At 44.5% G+C, this 26,952-nt stretch overlaps 2 protein-coding genes across 2 annotated transcripts in view; both read right to left on the minus strand.

Moving 5' to 3' along the window:
- Positions 1-9,305: 9,305 nt before the first annotated feature.
- On the minus strand, positions 9,306-18,325 carry cavin4a (caveolae associated protein 4a). The gene is made up of 2 exons (XM_076746077.1): positions 17,740-18,325; positions 9,306-9,986 (listed from the first exon to the last, which is right to left on the minus strand). The coding sequence occupies exons 1-2, from the start codon at positions 18,145-18,147 to the stop codon at positions 9,423-9,425; spliced, it is 972 nt and encodes a 323-aa protein (XP_076602192.1). The 5' UTR covers positions 18,148-18,325; the 3' UTR covers positions 9,306-9,422.
- A 3,407-nt stretch (positions 18,326-21,732) lies between these two features.
- tmeff1a (transmembrane protein with EGF-like and two follistatin-like domains 1a) overlaps positions 21,733-26,952 on the minus strand; it is a 62,405-nt gene continuing 57,185 nt past the window's right edge. The window contains exon 10 of the mRNA XM_076746072.1: positions 21,733-25,459. Within this exon, the coding sequence (XP_076602187.1) occupies positions 25,375-25,459 (85 nt within the window). The 3' untranslated portion in view covers positions 21,733-25,374. The remainder of the gene's footprint in view (positions 25,460-26,952) is intronic.

Below are 26,952 nucleotides of genomic sequence, written 5' to 3' on the forward strand. Positions count from 1 at the left end.
CCCCATGGTGCAGCAGGCAGTGAAGGGAGGGGGTGTTTGTTTAATCTGCATGCTGCTCCCTGCCTGTCTGTGAGCACACAGGTGGAGCTCCCTGGTGGCTGCGTTTGATTGACGGGCCTGCTGACTGCCTGCTGCATCGCTGATGACGCTCAGCGAGCTGCAGAGCCGCTTCCTCGACTCACCATCGGCTCAGCTGAACTGAGGAATGTAATCATAGAAACACAACATGGGGTGCGGGTGTGATTCAAACGCATTAAAGGAGTATTCAGACATCTGATGTGATATGGTTGTCTAACGTCTTCCCCAGACTCCGATGTCTCAGAGGCACATCAGTTTGATGTCTGTGTGTCCAGGAGCTTCAGAGGCAGGTCCAGGACGTGTTCAGCCTCGGCCAAAGATGAGGAAATTCACAAGAGAAATAAATCCACATTCCAACAACTGCAAAAAGATAAATTCATCTTGGAAGATTTACATGTTTTCATTGAGATAATTTGCTCAAGATAGTTGTACAATGAAATGTACATACTGGCTCCTTCATATCGTAAGTGAGCCATTGATTGGTAGTTAATATGAAAAGCATCATCTTGTCAACCACCACCACACAGACAGCCTGCCGTCCATGAACGTGTGCTGCAGCAGCTGGTAATGAATCTCCTCCAGACACCTACAAACCAAACCCAGACCCGAGCCAGTCTTTACACAGCCTGTGGAAAAAGGAAAGTTCCTCTGCTGTGGTGTGACTGCAGGCTCGGTGCAGCCCCACAGCGTGTCATCCTGTGGCCTTGCTGCCTTCTCTTGGCTTGCCAGTGTTCAATGGAGAGGTAATTTAGAGGAGAGGCAGAGGTGGATCCTGGTTTAACCTGAGCGAGGCGGTAACGAGTGCCGGCTGCCGGGAGGCTTCGCCTCAGGGCCAGCAGGAAGCTTATCAGCCCACTGGGCACCATCCAGAAAGGCTCTTCATGCCTTTTTGCCCCAAAATAACTGTTATCTGAGAGTCATTATTTCACTGGATATTTTCTAAAAGGGGTGATAGGTGACGTTTTTACTGTTCTGCAGCATTAAATGACCATGTGTGGGTTGATGTGGTTGTGAAGGTAATGAGGACGATACATCAGAATCACGATCAGCTTTACTGGCCAAGTATCCCTCAAGAAAGTCGGCCCAGAAAACAATTTCCAGGCAGAAACAGTGACACAGCTAAAAATAACAGCTTAGTCAAGGAAAGCATGGACTGACAGTACAAATGCACTAAGAAAGGCCAGAGCAGACTGGATCTGCTGAGGAGTCTCAGGTCTTCCAGTCTGCAGGAGACACTCCTGAGGACCTGTTTGGACTCTGTGGTGGCACCAGACAGAGACGGCTGAACAGCGAACAGACTGAATGGTCGCAGTGTAGAACTGGATCCTGAGGCAGGTTGAACTTCAGCTCGATGCTGGATCCTCACTTTAGGTCCAGGAAGAATGCAGATCTGAGACCCTGAAGGTCTCCCCCATTCCCCCACGGATCCCATGTGACAGTGGCGTCGTTGCAGTTCTGGCTGTTGGCTGATAGAGGTCAGTAAAGGTCAAAGATTGCGCACTGCTCCCTCAGAGAAACGGGATTGGTTGTTAATTGTCGCTGTTGTGTGAGCACAGATGTGAGACTGGCTCACAGCTTCATTAGTATTCCACTTCCTCTGCCGTCGTCTCAGAGCTCATTTCCCTAACAGAAGGTGTCAGCTCTTTCAAACGCTGGATTCGTCATTTTGGAAAGAAAACACTCTCTTTTACACAGCTTGATGAGTCATTATGTTCCCTGAAAACTGACTGACGGGCGAAGCGAGTAGATCCCACACACTGAGCTCCATTCACACTCACTCTGTAGTGACAAGGCTGCTGCATTCATACAGTTCACAGGTGAGCAGATGACGTGTCTGAGCTGATCCAGACAAGCTGAACTGCAGTGGACACATCTTCTGGTCTGTAATGCTGCTGTTTCAGTTTGGACCCAAAACAAACCCGTTAAAAACAATCTTTACATTCATTTTGTCTCATTTTTAAAGACACAAACCCGCTGTGATGATGTGTGGAGGCCGTAGCTGAAGCAATCGTCTTGACAAAGCTAAAGGCTGTTTTAAAAGTAAGTAAATGTGCTTAAGATGTGATGCAATTTCAGCTTTTGAAAGAAAGGAGAAATTTAATTCATGGATTTATTATTCTTTTTTCTTTTTTCTGTAAAAATCTGTATGTCTGTCTCACATTTTCACCCAGAATTTATTACATTTCTTGTTAATTAACAAACATTAACTCATGACAAATAACGCAGAAATTTCAGTTGAAACTGCTACACGAGTTGCTCTGCTGGCCACGCCCACTATTAGTGATGTCACAATGGGTGTTTTCACCTTAAGATCTCAGTTGCCAGACTTCGAACATGGAAACTGTCGTCAATGTCGTGTTCACGCCATATTATCGGCCTTGAATGTCCTGTTTTTCCCATTCTGTCGACGTTCTGTGAATGCAGCGTAACGAACGACTCCTGGTCTGTCCAGCAGAGTTTGGATTTTTTGTGTGATGAGACATGTTAGCATGACATTTAGCTTGAAATCCTGTTTCAGCTTTGACCCTCTGTGCTTCCTGTACTTTTCCTGTTCGGTGAAGGATTGAAGCGTCCACCGACTGCGAGTTTGACCTCCGATGAAGTGGCTCAGATCATCTGATGAACTGTGGAACAAAAACAGCTTCCAGTCCTCAATCACACCGTGCCGCTGAAAATATTCAGAAACTATGATAAATGCTTCATCATTTCTCAAATATGGAGGACGCAGACAAATTAAATCCGTCCACCTGCTGCTTCTGCGCTGAGGCCAAATGGATGTTGTAAAAAACAAAACTCAGTAAACAAACAGGCTGCGTTTATGGTCAGTTTGTGGTTTAAATGGCTCATCTGTTCATTTATTTCTTCATCCTGTTGGGAAAGCTGTCGTGGAAGCTGAAACAAAGTCGTTAAAACCCTCCAATCAGTGAGGGACATGTCCGGGAAGCTCGAGGACGACGACGATGGAATGTTATGCAAACGAAAAACCTGAAAATGTGACTGAGTTTAGAAGAATGATGCGATGACGGCATGATTTGTGCTAAATTTAAGTAAACTTTAAAGATTTCAAGACTTCAACAGACACTGAATGTAGGTTTATTCTGGTTTTTCATTAACAATAAGAGAACGTCGTGTTGATGGTGTCACATTCTGCTTTAAACCTTCTGTGATGATCACAGCCATGCAAAGTGGCCACAGGCTGCGGTTTAGCCTCGCATGCTGGACTGCAGCGGTGCTAACAGGTTACATTCGTCGCTAGTAGCATAACACACCCCAATGTCCCGCCCAGCGATCTGCAGTTGAGCTGCATTGTGGGTAGCGGTCGGCAGGATTTGACGAAGAATGGCGAATTAAAAAGACGACGTCTCTGGCTGTGTGGCGTCGATTGTTAACCTTTATTTAAATCCACCCATCATGAGTCTGACGCTGACGAGTGCGATGTTGAATCTGAGCAGGACTCTTTTATTGGAAATGTCACTCAGGCGGCGTCACGTTTCTGCAGCACTTTGTGCTGGATGGACATGAGACGATGTCTTCTCACTTGAAAGCTCTTCTTCTGTGGTGTTGTAGCAGTCACAGTGGACAAAGAAGAAACATGACGAGACCTCCGAGCCACTGCCTCGGCGAGCGTTTGACACAGATCATTTTAAGGAAGACATTTCCTGGATGCTAGCTGAAGATTTCGGCTTTTCAGGCGATGAATCCAGTAAAGCACAAAGAGTCCTGGATGCAGAACTGAAGCTCGCTCCTGTAAATCCTCCCTGTGAACATGTTAACGGTGTTTCACTGTGAAAAGAACAGATTCGACATGTCAACCTCAGAGCAACAGAACTCCTCGGGGAGCATCCGCAGGTTATTCAGGTGTTTCTGGCACAGAAGAAGAAGAAGTGTTCACACTCTGGAGGAGAAGATGAAATTGTGTTAATGGAGCTGCGGATCAGCAGACGGCGCTCCTCTCTCCCCTCCCTGCGCCGGAATCACCCGAGGCCATTTCTCTTCAACAGATTGCTTGAAGAGCTCAATTGTGCTCGGCTAATGCATAACAAACAGATGGAGCTGAATGCAATCACTCCAGAGCGGCGTCTCTATCTCGTTCTCTCTGCCTCTCTCTCTCATAAGCACTGAAATAAATCAAAATTATGGTTTCTGGCGTCAGTGCTGCTCTGCAGGAGGAGAAACGCTGCAGTGCAACAGAGTTATCGTGTGGCTCACAATCACAGATCTGCCTGAACGAGGGCAAATTAATTATCCTCACTGTGCTCACTTCTCTCAAGCTTTGACGTGACAACCCGCTGAAGGTGAAGCACAGGTGGCCGCGGGCGACGGCCGATATCTATGGCGGGTGGTGTCATCTGTCTAAGTTCGGTGGAGGTTATAAAAAGCAGCAGCGCTGAAATTAGACGGAGCAGCTGAGAGCCTGCAGAGAGCAGATCAGAGTCTGCAGCTGGTTTACAGAAACCTCCAGATTCATGATCACAGTGAGACTCAAACACACGTCAGGCGCTGATTCAGATCTGCTGTTCACAGGTTTGGAACGTGACCATCCTGCAGAATACGATCAGACTGAAGCAGTTCAGACGAGCTTTAACACCTACAGCAGGAAAAAGGCAGCAGACACATGAAGGCAGCAGAAGCTGACCCACAAACAGCAGCCAGAAAAACACTTCACTGCCGCAGGACGAGCCTCACCTTGAGGACATTTTGTAGCTAATGCATACTTTGAATACAGGGCTTTTACTTGCAGTGGAGTATTTCATAGCGTCATATTAGTACTTTTACTTACGTAAAGGATCTGAATACTTCTTCCAGAACTGGTGAACAAAGCGGAGACGCTGCTGCTCTGAGCAGAATCACCCTGTTCAGGACAACATGTCTGAAGATGAAGGTGAGGAAAGTGGACGTTTAAGAGTCAGAGTTTTACTCTTGATCGTGTTTTCTCTGATCACATATTTCCTGATTTCACTCTCAGAGAAACACAGCCTGACCCTGCAGGGCCTAATGAACCCCGAACGAACCCAACGGCAAACACACGCAGGACTTTCAGCTTAACTTAAAGCAGCACTGTGTCAGTGTGTACATGATGTGATGGTGTGTACGTGCACTACCTGCACCTGCCTCAACTGTTCATACTGTTTGTACTTCACGCCACTTGCATGCATCTTCCACTTTTTGGATAATTATGATTATTTGCACTTCTGGTTAGATGCTAAACTGCATTTCGTTGTCTTCTGTGTTGCACTCTGACGATGACAATAAAGTTGAATCTAATCTAATCTAAGATAATCAGGTCATCAGTAAGAGAATATCAGCTGGACAACTGATCGACCACAGAGCTGATGGAACGATGGCAGAGCGTCAGGGAGAAGAACACAGGGAGTCTGTCACAGAGGCCTGTTCATTATGTTTGACTGTTAAAATCCAAAATTACATGAAACAGACAGAGAAGTGGAGAATAAGTCCCTGAAATCTGAGGAAAACTCATCTGTGATGAAATATTCACAGGATATAATCTGGTCAAAGTTCCAAATGGCTCGTTTTCACTGTTTGAGCTCATGGTGACGTTGATCAGCTGTTCTGCTCTGTTATTGTTACGTCTTCAATAAAACATGAAATATTCACAACTGCAGGCCTGTGTGTGTGTGTGTGTGTGTGTGTGTGTGTGTGTGTGTGTGTGTGTCGTGAATATGTGAAGTCTTATGCTGCATTAAAAAAATTACTTGAGTTTCATCAAGTAAAAACTCAAAATCACCACAAAATGAAGTCTTCCGCAGCCCTTCTGATTCATCTCTGTCACATTTAGCGTGAGGACGAACAACCCACACGACGACGAAGATGTTTTTGTTGTGATGGTTTCAGATGAGAAAACACAGGAATTAATAAATTAGGCTGCTTTGAAGGTTCATTGTAATCCTGCCTGTTGTTAAGTGTTGCTAACACCCGCTGAGACCCGTCTCATCAGACCCCAGCAGTTCCTGTGATCATGTTATCATGAAATTATGTCCTTTCAGAATAAAGCTCTGGTTCTGGACTCTTTGAGGAAAAAGGGCCCCTGTGTTTGTTTTAGGGCCAATAAATTCTCAGTTGACAAAGTGCTGCTGAGGCGTCCGGCCACACACAGACCAGCCCGACAGTAAATTCCCTCCTGGGTGAAGGAGACTGATTGGCATTTCATTTGGCGGAGAAGTGAATCCGCTGGACTCTGCTGACTCAGCTGAGTGATTGTGTTTTGCTTGAGCCGACATCAAGTTAGAGATTTAATTTGAGCCACAGAGAGATGAGATGAGTGGACAATAGTGACAGGGAGGAGAGATGATGGGAGCCTCTGCCCTGCTGCTCGACGCCGCTTTGAGATGTTAGTGATCAGAGCTCACACAGAGACGACGGCTAACATCTTTTATGCAGCACACCTCTTCATACAGGTCTCATGAGAACTTTATTTATACAAAAACAGAACAAAATGAGTAAAGTCTGGTGCTGGTTACACAGTACAGGCCAAAATAACAACAACAACACAGGTCCTTAGTGAGCTGAGTTTCCTCGTAAAACATTAAAACTGGATTGAGATGATTGTAAAAACGACAGCAAAACACATCATGAAACTGAGGTGTGATCAAGAATTAAAAAGAGGGTAATATATGCAAGAGATGAAAGCTGGCTAAAAACGCTCCAACCTCATGAAGAAATACTATCAATCTACTGCATCGCATCCACCAGCAGGAAGATAAATACAGGAATCTGTGAGAGGAGAAAGAAGTTTAAAGCTATACAGGAAGGGTACTTTTCAGAATAAGACACAGCACTTTAAGCTAAGCTTCCACAGAGAATGACTGAAATCCTGATGGAAGCTGTTAGCTCACTAATCACTGCAGCAGAATGAAGTCAGTCTGCTCACTGAGCTTCAGAGGAAACTATGAATATCAAGCAGCAAAACTAAAAAAAAAGAAATTTAACATTCATACAGCAGCGCTCGAACGCTTTGAAGCCGCCAACAGCACATCTCAGACTGCCTTAAATCCAGGACGCCACCTTCAGGAGAGTAATTACAGACTGATGGTGAAAACATGGCAGTCAAGATCAGCGAGGCTGTGCTGCTGCAGAGTTCATGCAAAGTTTTCATTAGTTTTATGGCGACTGTGCTGTTCTGTTCCTGCGCTGTAACACTGCACATTCCTCACTGGGATTCATAACGGATGATTTTACTGGAGCTGCTGCTCCATCAAAGCTAAAGCTGCACCGAGCCGAGAGTCCATCAAAGTAACGTCGTCCGGACGAGCTTCAGTCAGAACACACACAGGACGTTTATTTCGGTTCTCATGGGGATCCCAAAGTTTGCAAAGACACCAAATCTGTCAGGCTGAATTCTGGGAAAATGAGTCTATGAGCTGATGAATACTTTCATATGAGGGACGGCTGCTGTTTGTCAAACCTGAAGGTCCAGCGTGGAGGACTTCAGGGGATCGACTGGAAGTTGATATTCATGTTTTCATTCGTGTCCAATCACCTGGAAATAAGAGATGTTTTTTTTTTTTTTTTTTGTACCTCTTTCTATCTGCAGAGGGAGCAGCTCCTCTTCCTCAGAGGCTGCCATGTTTCTACAGTGGCCCAGAAGGGACAAACCAAACACTGAGTGCAGGGAGGGTCGGGGTAGTCTCTCCCACACGATTGGACGGACTGCGCTGCGGCGAGGGGAGCTCAGATGGTCGCAGCTTGCAAACGTATGTATTTTTACTGTATTGTAGTACAAAAATGTTGTATTTTATTATCCATATCTCACTCACGTACAGTATTATTTTATACTCGTTACTCTGCTCTACTCTACTATTTTATACTTGTATTTAATGTACATTTAAATAGCTGACGTTTTCTTCCTCTCTGCTTTATTCTTGCTGTCTGTAATAACTAAATTTTCCCAGCGTGGGATCAATAAAGTTTCATCTTATCTTATCTTATCTTCATGCTAGATGGCACTGAATCCTTCACACTGGTCCTTGAAGGAGTTGACTTGCGGATCTGAAGCGGCTCGTTCTCTCCACGTCACCTGTTTGCTCGGATAGCTCAGGTGTGCAGTGACAGCTGCTCCGACCGGCAGGAGAAACAGGCGCCCAATCAAAACGTCGTGAGCATCACGTCGCCCACATGGCGTCAGTCGATCTGTTTTTTCTACTTAAGCTCATTCCTATCTTCTACCTCATTTTACTCATCTAACAACACTTTTTTTTTTGTTTTCTGTGTTCCTGTTCTTTATATCTTACGTAAAGCACTTTGAGTCGCCTTCTTGGTGACAGACACTTTTCTAATAAGCTTGATTTGCTTTGCTAGCGAGCTACATCCACCAAAAACAGCGATGGAGCTTTACACGTTGTCGTGACTCATATATTCTGTTAAGTGAAGTGACTTTGGGTAAAGTGAAGTTCTGTCCGCCGAGGACGATGTCGGGGGGACGGACGCGACGCTCACAACCGAGCGGATCTGCTAAAATGAATCCAGGTCTTTGCAGACCAGAAACCAGGAACCATGAAGGCAGCGTCAGGCTGATGAATCGTTCTATCGTGAAGCGACGGTACTGCTGCTCCAGAGGGCGTCTTATCCAGAGTTAATCCCACATGACATGAACGCAGCATGAATATCACAGTTCACTGATGCTGAATTTCTGGTTAACGAAGCCCCGACGCTGAAATCTCGTGGACGTCTATCTAAGCTGAAGCTGCGTTAAAGCACCTGAAAGTTCCCTCTAACTTCATCTCCTTCCCACTACTTTGCATCCAGAAACCAGTCTGACGTTGAATCCACTGCCTTTTATTTTCTCAGCAGGCTCCTCAGAGACCAGCTGAGGCCTGCATGGACCAAATTTCACCTGCCCAGTTTTGGCCGTATGTACAACGTTATATGTACATTCAGATAAAAGATCAATATACGAACTTCAGATCAACATTCGCCGTCATTCCCCGAGTTTTATCCGTCACCGTTTATGAGATTTCCTTCCAGCTGTCTTGTGCAAATGAACCTCAACCTCAATTTGAATTTGCAAATTAGTCAAACAAATCCTAAAGCTGAATTTTTCTTATGTAAAGATTTCCAGTTGTTTAAATTCTGTAATTGTTAAAAACAGAGAAACTTAACTTGAATTAACACCCTGAGAGAGAACTAATGAACCACCAGCTCATGTTGTGATGAGTTTGTGGTTTCAGTATCGATTCCCATCTCAAGAACTTCTTCTCTTTTAAAACATTCTGCCAAATAAAAATGTCCGTCATCCAAGTCGACCAATCACAGACCTTCCCTCTAAATCCTGGTCATTACATGTCTTCTCCAGTGTTCGCCTCCTCTTCACGTCAGCACCATCTGATCTACTTCCTGTAATCCTCTTCTCCTATCCGGGTGGCACCGGCTTCTTCCACGGGCCCCTCCCTCTTGGTTTCCATGGCAACTTCGGTGTAGGTGACGCCTGCCGGCGCGGCGGTCTCGGCCTCGGCGCCCTCCTGGCCCTCGGCGACGGCTCTCTCCTTCTTCAGCTTGATGCGGAAGGTTTCCTTGCTCGGAGCCTTCTTGGCGATGTTCTCCTTCAGCCGCTCGCCGGACTGCTTCAGCCGCTCGCCGGCTTGGTGCATCTTGTCCCTGCGCTCGGGCGGCATGACCTTCTCGCCCAGGTTGTGGAACTTGGTGCCCAGGTTGCCTTTGGTTTTGCTCATGTTCTCCTTGGAGAAAGCAGCCTTCAGGGTCTCTGTGCTCTTCACCACCGATTTCTTGATGCGGGCGGCTCGCGAGGGGTCGGCCTCCTCCACGCTCAGGTACTCCTCGTCTGAGGAGAGGTCGAGGGGGACGTCGTAGGAGTCTGGCTCGATCTCCAGCCCGTCCAGGCCGGTTCCTTTAGGAGACTTGGTGACGGCCACCGACGGGATCTCCGTCTCGCCCTGCAGAGGAAACAGAACAGACTGTCAAACGCAGTCAGGGACTCCAAACAGATGCATCAGGACAGTAAGAAGCAGCTGAGCAGTGACACCATCAGATACTCTGCACACGCCGTTTATCACCAGGTACGCCGTCCTCGCACCTGTAACTTCACAATGCAGTAAATCAATGCTCAGGGCTTCTTCTACTTAAGTACTAATACTACACTGTGAAAGTCCTGCATTGAAAAGGTTACTTCATAAAAAGTATAGTCATGAAAATATACTCAGTATAGAAAGTAAAAGTACTCTAAATGTCTCCTGCGACTGTTGTCCTCTTCTATCTGATCTCCTGCGTTCATGTCAATGCAGGATTTGAAAGTTGGACAATTAATTTTTTGTCAATCAACTCTTTTATTAATTGATTGATTGCTTCAGTTGTACTTGCAGAAACTGTTGGGTATTTTGATTAACAAAACCTCATATTTAGAAACTCTGGATATGTTTTCTGTGTAATGAATCATTTGTCCAATAAATGTGAAGTAAAAGGTTTCCCTCTGAGATGTACTGCAGTAGAAGCAGAAAGTAGCATGAAAAGTACCTCAAATTGGTACTGAAGTGCAGTATTTGAGTAAATATTAACTGACGGCCCCCCATTGATGTGTTGACAACACTACGCTGCCTTCAAGGCTTTTCACCCCTTCGCACGGGCTTGCAGGTGTTTTCACTTATCATCTCTCACTGCACCTGTTCACGCAGGACGACCTCCACCGTCTTCATTCTTATTGCTATTTTGAAGTTGGTGACCCCATTGTTTCCAGTCTATCCCGGACAAACTTGAACCCAAGCAGAGGACCCGTAGGTCAGGTTAACTGGGAACACCTGCATGGGTGTGCAGAGCTTTTAATCAAGCCCCTTAAAGGAACACTCTGACATTTGGGGCAGCTTCCTGCAGTCCTCGTGCTAAGCTAGGCTAAACAGATCCTGGACCTGTCTAATACTGGATGCACAGGGATGAAACTGATATCCCTCTGAAACATAAGAAAATAAGAGGATTTTAAAAAGCGTTGACGCCCTTTAGAGCTGAGCTCTGCTGGATTTTCAGTCTGAGCACAGCTTCCCCTGAATCTTCTTGCCGATCAGGCCGCGGTTTGCTCGTTCTGAGCCCTCTGACTTAATGACACGTCACACTGCTCATGTCCACACTGACGAGGCCGTGGACCTGCCGCTGTACCAGACACTCACACATGAAACTGATATCCATCTTCTCATCTGCCTCTTTGGGCCAGGATGGAGAAATTGCTCACTGATGCAAGTCCAGATAGAAAACATGATATTCCTCTGAGAGACTCAGTCAGAGCAGACCTGCAGCCTCTGGCCTCCGACACACCGGCATCTTCATGAGATTAAGTTTCATCTATTTTTACTGATGAGGGGTAACTGAGACTCATTCAGACAGGAAGCTGCTGGCTGGAACAACACCTGTAACTCAAGATGGCCGTGATAATAACGATACCATCCGGCTTTAGCTGTGGGCCAGTGACGGTCTCTCCTGAGCTTTGCTCCAGATGGAAAAAGTTTTGGATGACAAGCCATGAAATTTGGTGGATAAATTGTCATCCTCTTGCTTTCCATCTAGCGCCATCATCAGGTCGACATTTTAACGTGTTTTTGTTTTCTGATCAAATACCTGCAGGACTAAAGACGTCAGCCTCAGCTGTGCTTCGTGTTTACTTACGCAAATGTTAGCATGCTAACAAGCTAAACTACAGTGATCGCTGTAAACATTACACCTGCTAAACATCAGCGTGTTAGCATGCTAATGTTAGCATGTGAGGCTTGTTTCAGGGTTTGGTTTGATATTTTACTTAGAGTACACGGCTTTGCATTATACTTCATTTTCTAAATCATCATCATCACTTTAACATAAAGCCTTCACTTTGAAATCTCTCCTCATCATCATGGAAGCTCTCAAAGCAGAGATATTATCAGCCTTTCAATGTAAGATACGACGAGCATCACCATCATATTTATGTGACTAAGTTACTCAGTTCACAGCAGTTTTAAGGGCAGGAGGAGCACTTCAGGCAGGATTCAATTTAAATTAGTGATAAGACGCATTTTTACCAAAATCCATCACAGAATAAAATCTGGAGGATTTATTAAAAGCATACTAATTTTTGGAAATGATCAGACTATTTTAGAAATTGTCGCAGTGAAATTTTCTATTTTTATTTAGATTCTTGTTCTCATTTTAAATACTCTTTTTTTTAAAAAAAAAAACAACAAAAAAAAACTTTTTTATCTGATATTTCTGTCCCGCGCTGCTTCAACACCTGGATGCTTCCTGATGGACTCAAACGAACCAGCTCTTGTTGGAGCTTCCTCCCAGGCCTGCTCCACCTGCCGCGCCCCACAGGTGACTTTGGATGTGAAAGCCAATTAATCCTAATTAAACTACGGCCACCTGCAACGATCACACTCATTAATCAGGGAGGAGTCATCAGAGCGCGTCCAGACTGTGAATGACACAATAATTACACCGGCAGGGAATGTGGGTCGAGGCGTGTATTAATAACCTCGGGTGGTGGCGGAGGAGGGAGACGGACAGGAAGTCCAGTCGAGACCATCAGCAGAGACATTAACACACGCTCTGCACAGACCAGAGGACGATATTTCTAACCCTGAACACACCAGCTGTGTTTTACCTGTCAGCACAGAAAACTGCACCAGCGTCCTCCAAGACACTCAACACGTCTGGAGATACGAGCTTTTCACTGGACAGGGAGGAATCTGAAAAGTACCTGGTAACTGAAGCTGTCAGACAAAAGTAAGAGTAAAAAGTATTTGTCGAAAAACAAAATTGGATGAAATGTTAATATTCCAGTAAAGTACAAGTACCTCTCATTTGTAAAGGTAAGTACAGTACTTGAGTAAATGCAGAGTACTTAGTTACACCTCTGCAGGGTTATTTTTTAAAGTGTGCCACGTTTGCTGGGGACCGTAACGCTGCAGCAGCGCTCTCTGTTGTCTGGGTGACCTCTCGTTTTAATTGTGTTTGTGCCGGTGGGAAGTTGAACTCATAAACTTGTCATTGCTCAGCTTCTCTCGCTGCCACACAGCAGAAATATCACAAGCTAAAAGCCATTAACTCCTCTGAAATTACACTCCGTCCTCTAATGCCCAGTGTGGTGAGCAGCGGCCGAGGCAGAGAGGCCCTGGGTGCAGACCAGCAGCCATTCATCTTTTTCTTATTACTGTCCCGGCCTTCATCATTCAGCCGCTGGCGACGACTGTCTCGAACAAAGCGCCTGTTGCTGAAGCTCTATATTAGGAGATGAACGGAGGCCTCAGAATAACCGACAGCACATCAGTCAAGAGGACACTGAGCGCTGCCAGTGTCTCCTGTGCAGACAGGACAGACAGAAAGCTGCAGCTCAGCGTGGACGCAGGGACGTAGAGGACTGATGGGTCTCTGCTGGGACCGCATGCAGCTGCAGTGGCTGAGCTGCAGTTTGGTTTAGCTGGTGCGTTAGCCACAACTAGCCTTAGCTGCAGGAAAGCTAAATCAAAACTTAAGTTAAAAATGTCCACGTTGATGAAGTGACGCCGTGGTAGTTCGTCTTGGTAGTTCATGAATCCACAGTAGTTTAACCCAATCGTGACGGGGAATAAAACCAGCAGAGCAGCAGCGTAACGACTCAATCAATCACATATCTATAAATTCTGAAGTTACATAAAAATGTATTCTATTGACCTCAAAATACATATTGTTACACAGCATGAACTGCAGTATTAGTACACAGACAGAGTAGACCAAGTAAAGCGGAGAAGCTTTTAATTCCTGATATTAACGAGATTTATAGTTAAACTCGGCAAGAAAACTGAAGACAAGAAGCAAAAATGTCATTTATTCAAGTACTTTCCTAAAGTATAACTATTTTCTCATACTGTATACTTCTACTGCACCATGTTCAGAAGGATTGTACTTTTACTCTGCTGCATTTATTTGACTGAAGAATAAAGGCGGCTGGTCGTTTGCCATCGGACCTGAAGACTGAGGGCCGCTTGACTTTGATGGAGTTTTACTGCGACTTCAGACACTTTTATGAAGTCTGGCTCTTAAATGTTGATGACTCGAGTCATCAGCTGAGACGCTCCTGAGGCCCGTTCGGTCGAATCGCTGCACTGTGTCCTTGTCACAGGGTAACAGCATGGCGGCCTTTAAACTTTTACAAAGTACTTTGAACCTGGTACGACCTCCTCTGCCACCAGTGAAGCTAAGCTGCTAATAGCTGACGGCGCTATTAGCAGCAGCACTAATTAAAGAACACGCCTCCAACTCACAGAGAGAGAATGGAGGTTATTTGATTTCATTGTTTGTGCTGATAACAGATTGCGACTTCTTTACGGCTGCCCCCCAGTGGCCAAAGAGGTCAATTAAAGCAGCTTTAACTGTCCTTTTCTTTACGTTATGTCATATTATCTTGTCTTAGCTCATAGTATCATTATGGTAGTGTCTCTCTTCATCCATCATCTTTTGTTTCAGGTGTGTTAAGGGGCGGGCCTTGCAGCAGTGGGTCAGGATGACTGACACCCCCGACCCCCCCTCTGCGATAAGCCGCTCTGTCAGACCCTGATCGCGGTTGACAGCAGTTTATAGCGTGTCCCTGCTGGCAGCGAGGCCGAATGCTGACGTCCCAGAATAGATCCCTCTGTCACGGATCCACAGCAGCTGCCAGCAGCACATATCGGCTCTGAAGCGTGGACGTTAACGAGGACGACGTCTCCGGCTCGGCCCACCGCTGACGGTGTGTCTGCAGAACCCCACGTAAAGACCAGAGTTTGTCTCACTGTCAGGACGGTCCATCGTCGACAACATCAGGGTCTTTAGTTCAGTTTGAGCGAGTCTGAGAGTTGCAGCATCAAATGACGTTTTTCCAACGGCTGAAGAGTTTTAAAAGATTTTGGGAAACCTGAATGAAAGCAGGATTTAAGTGTGTCCATGTGAAGATGAGAGACACTAACTCTGAACTTTGAGTGTTACCAGTACAAAACCTGGAAAAAGGGAATAAACGTGAGGATATCGTTCATCACATCTTTGAACCTGAAGCCTTTATTTGTTTATCTTGAGCTTAATTAACTGATCAATAATGATGTGATTTAGGACATTTTAGTGAATTGGGTACTTTAATGGTTTATCTGCACAGTTTAAGTTAAAAGTCCTTCAAATGGACCAAATAAATGAAAATTTTCACTATCCATCAAACATTCTTTCATATACCAGAACATACATTAATTAGTTCATTAATTAACCTCAAATCTGGGACACCTGAACACCTTTTAATCAATCTGACAGCATTGTGTAAATTAAAGGCTGTTAATCTAATCAATGCAGAAAATCCATGACTTACATTAACATGTTTGGTATGTTGTTAGCTGTTAATTAAGGATTAATTAAGGTTACCTGAAGGGACATCTGTGAGTAGCAAACATATTAACTGTATCATTTGAACTGCTTGGGTCAGAATTTCACAGTTAAACCGATAATAATTTTTATTCAATGACACAATATGGTTCTGAAATGAGACACTTTCAGTTTATATTGATGACCTTTGACTGAAGGAAGAGATCCTCCTGTGCTGCTCTGGGCTGTGTGTCACACTGTGTGGAGGATATGAACTATGTGAGGCATCAACATCAACTGTCAGAGCATTGAAATGAAGCTTTAAAGGACCTCCGTGTGAGAAAAAGGCAGATTCTCATCAGACGGTTCTGCTCTTATTGTGCTTCATTGGTGTAAAAGAGGACTTACTCTCACAGCCTCGAGTCTCTGATCAGCATTAAAGGTCCTCTGAGCTCAGAGAGACGTCTTCTTCTGTCTGTCCTCGGACCACCTGCTTCCACAGAAAATCCCACTTGTCCAATTGAATGCTTTTATAAAATCTGTCCATCTTTAACAGCGACGGCCTCAGGTCGTTCTCACTCTCTGCGCGCTTGTCCAGGACCTTTCATGTGTCCATTTGGACATAAGACGCCTCGTTTGGTTTATTTTCCCGCCCCTCATGTTAAGAGGTGAATATTCGTTCATGCTGATGTTGATTTTTCGGCTCAAAAGCTCTCACATGGTTGTGCTCAGTGGAGCGTTTCAGATTAGTGATTAAACCCTGAAGTGAATCGTCACCTGACCTTTGATGAAACTTCGCCCTGTCAGCGTAAAAACGAAGCTTGTTTTAGAAACTACCCGTGTGATGGAGTCGAAGGGCTCTTGAGCGTTGAACCTCTCACCGCGTCCACTGCTTAATGAACGGAGTCAGAGATCATCTGAGTTAAGATCTCAGTGCTTGGCACAGAGTTCGCTCCGCCTGAGGGAAGGAATCTACTTTATTTTTCACTTAACTTAATTATGCTCCAGTTCCTCGTAAACGGAAACCTGGACGGGATCCTGGATCTGAACATCCAGAGCAGAGCTGCTCGATGTCCTCTGTCTGCTGTTTTTTTTTTTTTTTTTTGTTCTCACTGTTAAAAAGCGAGATTACAAAACTCAGTCACAGTCACGACGATCATTTCACACACACACGAGTTTTTTCCCCCGCTCTTCTCATTAATTTGAAGTGGGCGGGGCTGAGCCGGACAAACATGATGTCATGCATTGTCATGCACCAATCAGGATTTAGCATCATTTGAATCAAAACGTGAGTGCAGCTGCTTTGTTGTACAGTTTTGGTCTCTTAAACTCTTCGTAAAGAACATTTTAACATTAATTGTTATATATTTAATCATGAATATTTCATATTTATTCATAATTTAATTATTATTTATTCATTAATAACAATGCAAGATTTGACGTCTGGGGCTTTAAGCACTGTTTGTGAAATTTGAAACTGTGCCTGCAACTAAAAATGACCCTCATTATTAGTTAATTTAGTGGTTCCTAATCGTTTTAGCTCACAACCCCTTTAAGATCTGTCTGCTTGAAACTCTTTGTCACTGGTTGTATATGAGTGGTGGCCAATTCAACCACAGACTGAAATTATTTGACTTATACTTTATGATCTTTTAAGTTCGAGATGAGATCAAATTATCCAGTAATTCATAAGATGAATTACTGTGGGTTGTGCTGTGGGTCAGCAGTCGTTTCTTAGATTAGGATCAAACAGCGCGACAGCAGTCCAGTGGAATAACTTCAACGGGCTGTGCTGACATCAGATGATGGGGCTGTTAGCTACGTCCTAAATGCAGCCTCTGGAACTGTGCGTTTGATTTATTGTTCCCATCCTTGCCAAATTTGTGGACCGCCTCATTATTCAGGAGGCTCAGGTTTTGCCCAGGTGGGCCGGTCTAGTGAGGGCCGCCTTTTCTTCCCCACCCCGGCATTTTATGGCCTATTTACAGATCCTCAACAGCTCATTTTAGCTGCAGCGACACTGCTGGTGCAATCCGTAATAGCAACTATCAGCTGCCATCGCAAAAGAAACAACCCAGCACTTGTTAAACATTAAAGGCTTTGCTGGCTGACTGCTATGATAACACTTTATTTAAGCCTTCCGCAGGTGATGATGTGATTTTTTTTGTGTTGTTCATCTGATCAGGCTCGGCCACTTCATTCAAGTTATTATTGAAATAGATGAATCTGAATCCGACAGGGAACTTTTGAGGAAGTCTTTGCAGGGACCTCACTGGAGGCGGGTTCATGTGACGACAGCCAGCGATTTAGAAGCCCAGGAATACAAACCATCTGGACTTTTTTAACACTTTCATCCAAACCTCTGCTTACCTGATAGATGACGACTCGGAACTTGTTGCGGGTGAGCAGCTCATCCTGTGTGGATTCAACCTTCTTGACGCGGACGTTTTGCTTCTCGACACGCGTCCGGACCTCCTTGACGTTGGCGCTGACCTTGCGGGTCTTCTGCAGGAGCTTCTCCACCGTGCCGCTGGTGTCGGTGTGGTCCTTGGCCAGTTTCAGGACGTCGCCCTGGATGGTTTTGATATTGTTCTCCAGCTCCAGCTGACGCTCCTCCATGCGCTGCTGGCAGGACTGGACGTTATCAATGATGCCGGCCACGCGCTCCAGCAGAGACAGGATGGTCAGGGCACTGATGGGGTTCCCAGCCTCGTCCTCCACCCCGATGATCTCCAGTTTCTCCTGGACGCCCGCCGTGCGATACTTGTGCTGATCCATTGCGGAGTTTCGATGACTGGGGGCGGCTGACCTTGGTTGAAACTTGCCTAAAAGCTGCAGATGTGGTTTACTTTGGATCAAAGGATCAGGAACGTTGGAGTTACCAGCAGGGAGACTGGAGAGGGGTGACACCCAAACGCTGTGACCCAAACTCAGGTCTGGGGACAGGGAGAGTGGAAACTCCACCTACCCCGTTTAAAAAAGGCTTCAGGATCCAAATGGAACCTGAATACAGCCCTCATCGGGATGTGGGCCGGGGGGTAAACTCAGGGGGAGCGGCACTGCTCACACGAATCCCCCAAGCTAAAAATAAAAACCCTTTGTAAGGTGACACGCTGACATTTTGGGAAGATGCAAAGCAGAGGATGATGGAAATCCCCGTCAAAGTCCTGCTCTGTTTGTTAGAACCACGCAGACTGATTCAGAATTTTCCAACATTTGCACATATGTTCATGCTAGCAGCTGTGAAACATGTACATCAGCAGCAGCTTAAGAGTCATTCTGCAGCTCTACAGTCACAGATGCAAAGAAGCCACAGTTGTCTGGTCTGATTACACAGTCCTGGAATGTTTTTCGGGGGATTAAACATTGCAGCGCTGCCCTTCTTACTTTCCCCTGGGCCAGTCAAACATTGACTGTGACTGAGATCTGAAGCTCTTTATAGAGGTGACGCAAGAAGTGACTGCCACTATTCACTCCTCTGCAGAGCCCACGCACAGAAGGATTCATTTATTCTGGGCAGTATTTATGTGGTAAGTGTACGCTTCATGTCTCAGGTGAGACATGTTGTTGGTCTTCAGCTCACAGTTTGACAAACTCAGGAACTTGCTTTGTCACCTATTAATGACAATGTGCTGAAAAATATTTGTGCTCCATAGATAGACACATGAACATGTTAAAAATAAAAGGGGGCCTACACTTAGAGGCGCCCCCTGAATTCTGCAAAGATTAGCTTTCGTGTCTTCCTCCCACGCAGTAACGGGAGCCTTAGGGTTTAATCAGAGTGAACACAAGAAGTGCACACAGAACAGGGCTCTGACAGCAAGCAAATAACACAAAGCAAAGTTGACGGGGCTGCTCTTTGTAGTTTGTGCTTATTTGCACACACCAGCGAGCGGACAAACTGTACAGACATTAGCTGTGAGCTAGCAAGTATCAGACTGTGTGTGTGTGTGTGTGTGTGTGTGTGTGTGTGTGTGTGTGTGTGTGTGTGGTGCAACTGATCCCAGAACTCACCAGGAACTCCAGCTGCTCTTCTTATTTTCCTGTTTCCTGTTTCTGGATAGATGCAATGTTTTTTGCTCAATTTGAAACATTCTCAACTTGCACATACAGAAGACGCAGCTTTGCCTCAATTCATGCTGCTCACATTCACATCTATTCACTTCCACTCAGGTTCTGGCAATAATTAATCACCTCTAAAATTCGCTTCACGTTTCGTCTTTGTAATGGCTAGAGTTATTGTTACTGACTTTAATCATTTTACCTTAATCGCAGCCTAATGTGGACCTTAAAGGTTCACTTCGCAGGATTTAGTGGTACCTAGTGGTGATGTCACAAACTGCAACCCATCTCTCTCCTCACCGCTCCAAGTGTGTAGGAAAATCTTTGGTGGCTGCAAAAATTCACAAAAAAACATGAAAGGTCTTCTCTGCAGTCGGTGTTTGGTTTGTCCATTCTGGGCTACTGTAGAAACATGACGGTGCAACGTGGCAGACTCTGTAAAAGAGGACCTGTAGATATGAAGAGCTCATTTTGAAGTAATGAAAACAATGATTCTTATTTTCAGGAGAGAGACCGTGAATGAAAACACACCTATGATAGCTTGACCTGACTCTGACACACTGGTCCTTTAAGGTTAGCCTTCTGTTACCCAGAGTTAGAAGTTAATGTTACTGACATTGAATATTTCTAGCTGGACATAAACCTTATGTTAGCCAATGTTAGCTAATGCAGCTTAATCATTTTACCTTAACCTTAGTCTTGTTATGGCTAATGCTAACAGGTGACGCTTACGTTTTACCAGCTGGCTTTGATGTTTGATGATCTTTTTTTTCAATGTTAGCAGCTCGTATTTCTGACATTGCATTACTTTATCGACTTCCCGACAGTCCAGTAAGATTTTTAGTGCATGTTTGTGCACAGTGAGGCTGGTGATGTCTTGAATTTACCAGATAATTTACCAGTCTGCTGTTGTTAGCATCAGTGTTCAGTCAGAGTGATCGTGATGTGTTTGTTCTGTTGTCTGGCTGCCGTGTTTCCATACACCAAAACCTTTTCCTGGCCTATTTTCAGTTTGGTGTCTCTCATGCCCTCCACCCTGATGTTTCCTGTCCGTAACACCACTTCACATCAGGGACTTTTTCATGAATGAATGTTGGATCATGATGGATGTTTATTGCACTGTGGTAGTTTGCTAAATGTGTTCGACTGAAGCCAGCAGCTGCTCCTGCCCCTGAATACTCCCCCACCCAGCCCCACCTCCCTCCACCCCACCACCTTCAGTCTATAACTCTATATTTACTCCGGGATAGCGTGCCTGAGTCCCTGCCCCTTGTAGAAATGTACGACGCACATGTTGATTTATTTTCACGTGGAGAGGCGCTGACCTCTGCTCCGGTTCTGGCTTCTGCAGACGAGCAGTTTTTAATTAGACAGGGGCATCAATTAATGTGTGGCCCCTCCCCTCTGACAGGTGGCCGGGGGATGATAATGAAGACATATTTAACCTCATCTGTCCTCGTTCTCAAACCACAAAGTCCCAAAGCTTCTAAACAAGGGGGTAGATGTCAGTTATATTTCATTTAACACTAAATTATCTGGGTTTTTTTGCAGGTGATGGACTGTCAATGAACTAAAAACTGCAAAACGCAACATAAGAAATGATTCAACATAATATGTATAATACCAGATTTAAAACAGCAGCAAATGCTCACATTTGAGATGCTTAAGACAGAGAGTGTTTCCATTTCTGCTGGATAAATGTGAAAACATTAGAACAAATGAGCAAAATCTTGCTGTCTGAAACCAGTTTGTATTCAGGCCTTAATCGTGCTGCAGTGAAGCTGATTGGTTGTGGAATACGGACAGTAAACCACAGGAACGTGGGTATTTTTTTTAGAAAGACAGATGGAAAACCTGCTGAATCAGATCGCTTTGAGCTACAGAGGCTGAACAGACGTGACGTCGTGATTCATGTTTCTACACAGCAGCAAAGTCAGACGATTTCCTGGAACGTCTGCAGCATCAAGACTGTATGAAACCTGCGAGGACGGAAAAAGACAAACGCCATAAATATCATAGACCGGCACTATTAATATGATGGTGCAAATTTAGTATTTTAAGTTAAGAAGTTTAAAAATATATACCTTTGTCACGTGCTAGGCTAAGTGCTAAGTAGAATTTACTGTTCACAAGTGCATTTTTCTAAAGACTTACCCAAACCATAACCTCTACTTGCCTAACCTTTACCTTCCATTAAGGGGACTTACGGGGAAACAAACCAGTCACAAATCAAGACAAAGCTCACAGGACGAAGGGATGAAAAGGAAGATTTCACTCAAATGACACATCGGCACTCCGTCGTACATTAAAAAAACATTTTCTTTTTTATTTTGGCAGAGACCAAAAATGGTCTCTCGATGTCTACATGCAGAATATTAACATGTCAAACACATTCTAGTCACATTTAGAGAAGTCACGGCTGCGATGGTCGACAACAAGTGGAAACACGCTGCTCAGCGGAGGGGGGGTGAGGGCTGACCTACGACCTGCAGACGTGGACGAAGACGTTACAGAAAAACTCCCGTGACAGGAAATAAACGGAAATGATAAACATACAGAGCAGACGAAGCTCCCCTGAACTCACATCGTGGACCTCAGCGTGGCCTCAGAGTCTCAGTTCTCCTTCCACAGATTCACCACGAGAAAGAAGCAAAAGCAAACCGCTGACTGATCCCTACCAACCGAATAAGTGACGCAGCGTCTCGACCAGCCACACACGAGGAAATCTAAATGATCAGTGCATTATTACTGATAGCCGTAACTCTGGATCACTGTGGATGCTCATTGTTCTCTGGAGGTTTAGATTCGTTTTAAAATCTTTGGACCTCTGTGGCTCGATAGATAGCGCTGTTTTTTTTTTTAATGACTAGTCTTCTGGCTGACTTTTTATGACTGAACTAATATTAGATGACATTATTTTAACAGTGTTGAATCCCTGGAATATCATCTGTACGTGTGCACTAAAAGTTAGTTAGCTTGCTAGCTAAACTTAACTTGGCCCATTTATTTACTGAGTCGGGCTGATGGAGGCTTGGTGTTGGCGCACGTCTGGCCCTCGGGGTCCAGCTCCGCCACTTTGGGGCTGCAGACGTTGGCAGATTTTTGTGTTTGTCCAGTGGCTGCACGAGTTGGACCAGTGTACTTGTGCCATTTCATGGATATCATTCACCATGAGTGAGTCAGGAAACCAGGCACACCTGACGTAGCTCCTTATCAAATCAAAAAGTGGCTCCACAAAGCGTGTTCACACGCTGTCATGAAACAGTTACTGGAAACTTGTGGTGGCTGCTTGTAGGGCCAGTTGACAAACTAGTGTGGATAGTGAGCTAACAGGTAACATGTTAGCCATGCTAGTGCTAGCCAGCTATAAGCTAGCAGGCGTCCTCACTGCCCATAAGCTACCTAGCTATCTTGGTCACTAACAGTGAGAACATCAATGAGTTAACACAATAAATGAAGCGTTAATTGCACCACCGGACGGTTTCACCTCCAGCAGCAGGGTTACATTAAACTACATGGTGCTACACAGCTAATACAATAGCCTCCTCAATTTGGGCTCTTTGGCCGTCTGTTACCTTAAAGATCAGCACTGTCAACACAGTTTTTGTGTTTTTAGTGTGTCCAAGCTCGACTCCATACAAAAGGTCAGTGTGGGTGTAGTTTGAGTGCAGCCTTTTCGTAACGTCTTATCCTGAAATGAATTGGTTTTGGTCCAAACTGTCGCTGTTTCGATGCTGGTGTGAACGGGCCTTTTAGCTACTTAATCTAAATTAAATTAATCTAATAACCAACTGTGGCTTCAGTTCACATCAGTGTTCATCACTCGCTCTTAGTCTCTTCTTTCAGTTTAAGTTGTTATTGTAGAAGTTTCTAAGTGGAGTAAATGGCAGTAGAGTTAGTGCATAGTTAATTTCCCGACAAAGTCCTGATTCAAAAAAATTCCACTCAACCGTGTTCACATCACGTCAAAGCAAACAGAACACTCAGACTCAGCTGTGATGTTTTGATTTGAACTGATTTTGACGCCTGATAAAAACGTCTGTGGGAACGATCTGACACGAGCTGCTTTTCACAGCAGCGACTGAGTCAGAAACGATTTGAACGCCAACAAACGGATGAAAGATTAACTGCAATGAAATGAACGTGAATTATCTCGTGACGACAGCTGTTACTGCGCCATCGCTGCTGTGAGGTTCAGTCTGTCATTGATTATCTTCTGTGAACCGCAAGTTGGAAAGTGTCATTAAAAAGCTGATCGGAAGCAAACAGATTTCACTCTGAGAGCGCTGAAGGGGGACAAAGAAGGAACTGATGCTCTCAGGACGATGCGGTGAAAAGTTTCTGAGTCGGTGTTATGAGGCTTTGATGCAAAACACAAAACAGCAGAACTTGACATAGAGAACGCAGAAAAGACAATCATCCTTTGGGTGTGAAGTTCCTGTTTGAATCTGAAAATCTTTGATGTTTCTTGTTTATGTGACTTTCCACATCTGGTATTATCTGTCGTCACTGTTCAACTCTAAGACTTCAATGACATCACTAATATCTGTAAAGCCTGTATCTGATCGTGTTAATGCCAGGAGGAGATGGGGTCTTTGTGTTGGAGAGTACGTTGTGAATATTAGCTACAGGGTTATGATTTTGTTTTTTTGGTCAGGGATCCTCTCTGCTTGGAATGTCTCGCTGAGGAGAGAAGGCAAAAAACTAGAACAAAGAAAAAAAAAGACAATTTTTGTCTCACATTCAAAGAAAAGCCTTGATTACAGCCATCTGAGCAACCAAGACCTCTTCCGGGTACATAGAAAATAGCATTTAGAGTTGACCTCCCTTTGCAGTTTCAGTCCTTCAAACCCCCAAAACAGCCGACACGCTTCCTTTACAATCCTCTGAATTCAGATTTTCAGACAAAGTGGCACAAACATTCCTGCCTCACCACGAGCCTCGTCAAAGCAAAAGGTTTAAGAGAGTGTACTTCGATGTTTCCCACCGTCGATGATAACTACAAGTGTTCTTTTTTGTTATTTTCCGGCGTGGCTAAAGACAGCACACTGCTTTTCCAAACACTACACTTTCCTTCCTTTAACAGCGACTGAAACCTTCCCCTCAGCGTCTTCCGCTCGTCAGTCCGACAGTCCGTCTCCATCGGATCTCTGCGGCTCTGAGATGGAGGAGGCGTCGAGGCCGCTGGCTTTTCTTTTAAAAAGTTAAAACTACACCACAGTACACAGTTTTCACAAGTCATGCGAGTATACAGGAACTAGAATTTAGAAACCAACATTTAAAATAAAAATGAAGTAAAAACTTGAAGTAAAAACTGCTTAAAATTATAATAAATTATTAGCTTGTTTGAACACAGTGACGTCTTTAAATGGACTTTCATACCAAAGAACAAGCGTAAACATATCTATATCACTGGCTGCCCCCACTCACCTCCTACAAGAACAATTACACTAAAATTAAATTAAGCACAAACTGCATTTGGTGATCAGCTGCACATTTTTAGTGAAAGTAAAACAGAGAGGGGCGTAGAAATAACCATTTTCAATAAATATCACATTCCAGAGGGGTCGACATTATTTGTTAGCCAGTTTACCAAAGGTACTGTATTTATAAAGCATTCAACAAAACCTCTAACGAAGCAGTTTAAAGTAATTAAGACAGCAGACGTGCTAACAATGTAAAGTGACAGCGAGTTTGATGATTCGGCTCCTTGTACTTTGTTTTGCGGCAAAGAAAGAAAAAATCACTATCGCGCAAATGAATGCGCAGCAATTCCATCCAAAAAGAAAAGAGGGAGGGAAAATAAGGCCCCTTAAATAAATATTCTCATTCTTCTTTTTATGGTTTCCCAGGAGAAAAAATGATACCACACATCTACTGTTAAAAAATGGTATTCCCATGCCGTAAGAAAAAACTTATCAAAAAGAACCCGGACAAACACGGCTATACCATCCTGGAGTTAGTGTCCGAGGAAAAGTGTCCCAGGTTCTGTTTTTGCCGGCGCCCCCTGTTGTTTTTCGGACATTTCCTACAGAGACACAGAGAGAGATTTATTCATTTCCATTATCTCGCCTCTTGATAACTGAAAGGGTGTCGAGGGGTGACAGAAAGGATAAGATGTGCACAAGGCGTCTGCATGAGATGACTTTCTGTCAGAAAGGTCACAGTTGAGGAAAAGATGATGTTGGAGTTAAAATGAGAACGTTTACAGATGTGACGTCAGTTCATCGAGCTAACTGATTTTGTGAATTCGCTCCGGCTCGACTGACGCCTCTGAATGGCTTCTTCTCCACAGAAGAGACGCAGAGACTCGGCTGATTTCTTGGAAACAAAGGTGAAATAATTAAAACTGGTGTCAGTGACGTAAACCGATGTGATCGTTTGTGGGAGACGAATGTCTGGACTGTATTTTAAATATGAAAATGTTGTTTTGAGACTTTCTGAAACTTGTTCTGGGTGCGTTGGATGTACTGATGCGTACGTCCTGGTCGTCACATGTAGGTGGAGTCGAGCGTCCGCATGCATTAACAGGTGTGTTTGTCACATGTTCACGAGAAGTGAGGCTTGTTTTACTGCCAAAGAACTTCCACAAAGCAAAGAGAGACGGATGTTTCACTTCCTCCTCGGGTGATGGAGTAAAGTGTGTCTGCTGCTTCAGAGGAGAGAAACGAGGCCAAGTCAAATCCTCTTTAATTCTCCTCAGCTTTAAGCCTCAGCTGTCACCGGCAGCTCCACCCTGACAGACATCACACCTACACTTCATGTGTGATGGAGGAACAATGAGGCGGCATGCTCTCAGCTGTTTGTCTGCACTGTTCTTGTCTTTAATTTTGAGCCTGTTTGTCCACCTGAGCCAAACAACATCCAGCAAACAAAAGCACAGTGACGCCTGGAAACGTCTCCACAGCCCAGAAAAGCAACCTGAAATAATCATCTAATCCGGAACATGTTGGATATGAAGCTTCATCTTTACGTTTAAAGTCAAGTTATATGTGAGGAGACAATGTGAGGAGGCTCCCGTCCTGATGGAAACATCCACATCTGAGCTAAACCATCAAACCAAACCTCTGAGCTGCAGAGGAAAGCCTCCTCCTTACATTGACTTTGAGCTGTTTTCAGGTCAGTTTTCCAGGTTTTCAGGTGATTTGATTGGTGTTTTTAACAGCTGTTCTGGAATCAGGTTGTAGGTTCTGTTATGAACGTGTTTCAGTTCACATTATGCATGAGGGGATTATCATTATTACTGTGTTGTTATGTATTTAAACCACTTTTCCACCGGTGAACATGGTGGATTAAGACTGCTGTGGTGGAAAATCAACCCGTCTTTTCATCATCGTCTTCCTCTTCTGTTTCTGTGTTTCTCACTGAAAAAAAAAAAAAATTCTTCTTTTCTACCTGAAATTTATCGAAACTTTCAGAAATTCCCTTACTGATACGGGGAATACGACATGTTTTTCTCTTTTCAAGCAAACTAACCTGTCCACAAAAAACCTGCTGAACCTTTCTCTCAGTTTTTACTGG

This window comes from Chaetodon auriga, chromosome 12 (genome assembly GCF_051107435.1).
Source record: "Chaetodon auriga isolate fChaAug3 chromosome 12, fChaAug3.hap1, whole genome shotgun sequence".
In the NCBI taxonomy this organism is placed as follows: domain Eukaryota; kingdom Metazoa; phylum Chordata; class Actinopteri; order Chaetodontiformes; family Chaetodontidae; genus Chaetodon; species Chaetodon auriga.

Bases quoted from the DNA above. Each gene is read 5' to 3' on its own strand.
- cavin4a (XM_076746077.1), bottom strand. From the start codon at position 18,147: ATGGATCAGCACAAGTATCGCACGGCGGGCGTCCAGGAGAAACTGGAG. The intron at 9,987-17,739 runs GTAAGCAGAGGT...TTTCCTCTGCAG, and splicing joins TCCGAGTCGTCATCTATCAG to GGCGAGACGGAGATCCCGTC.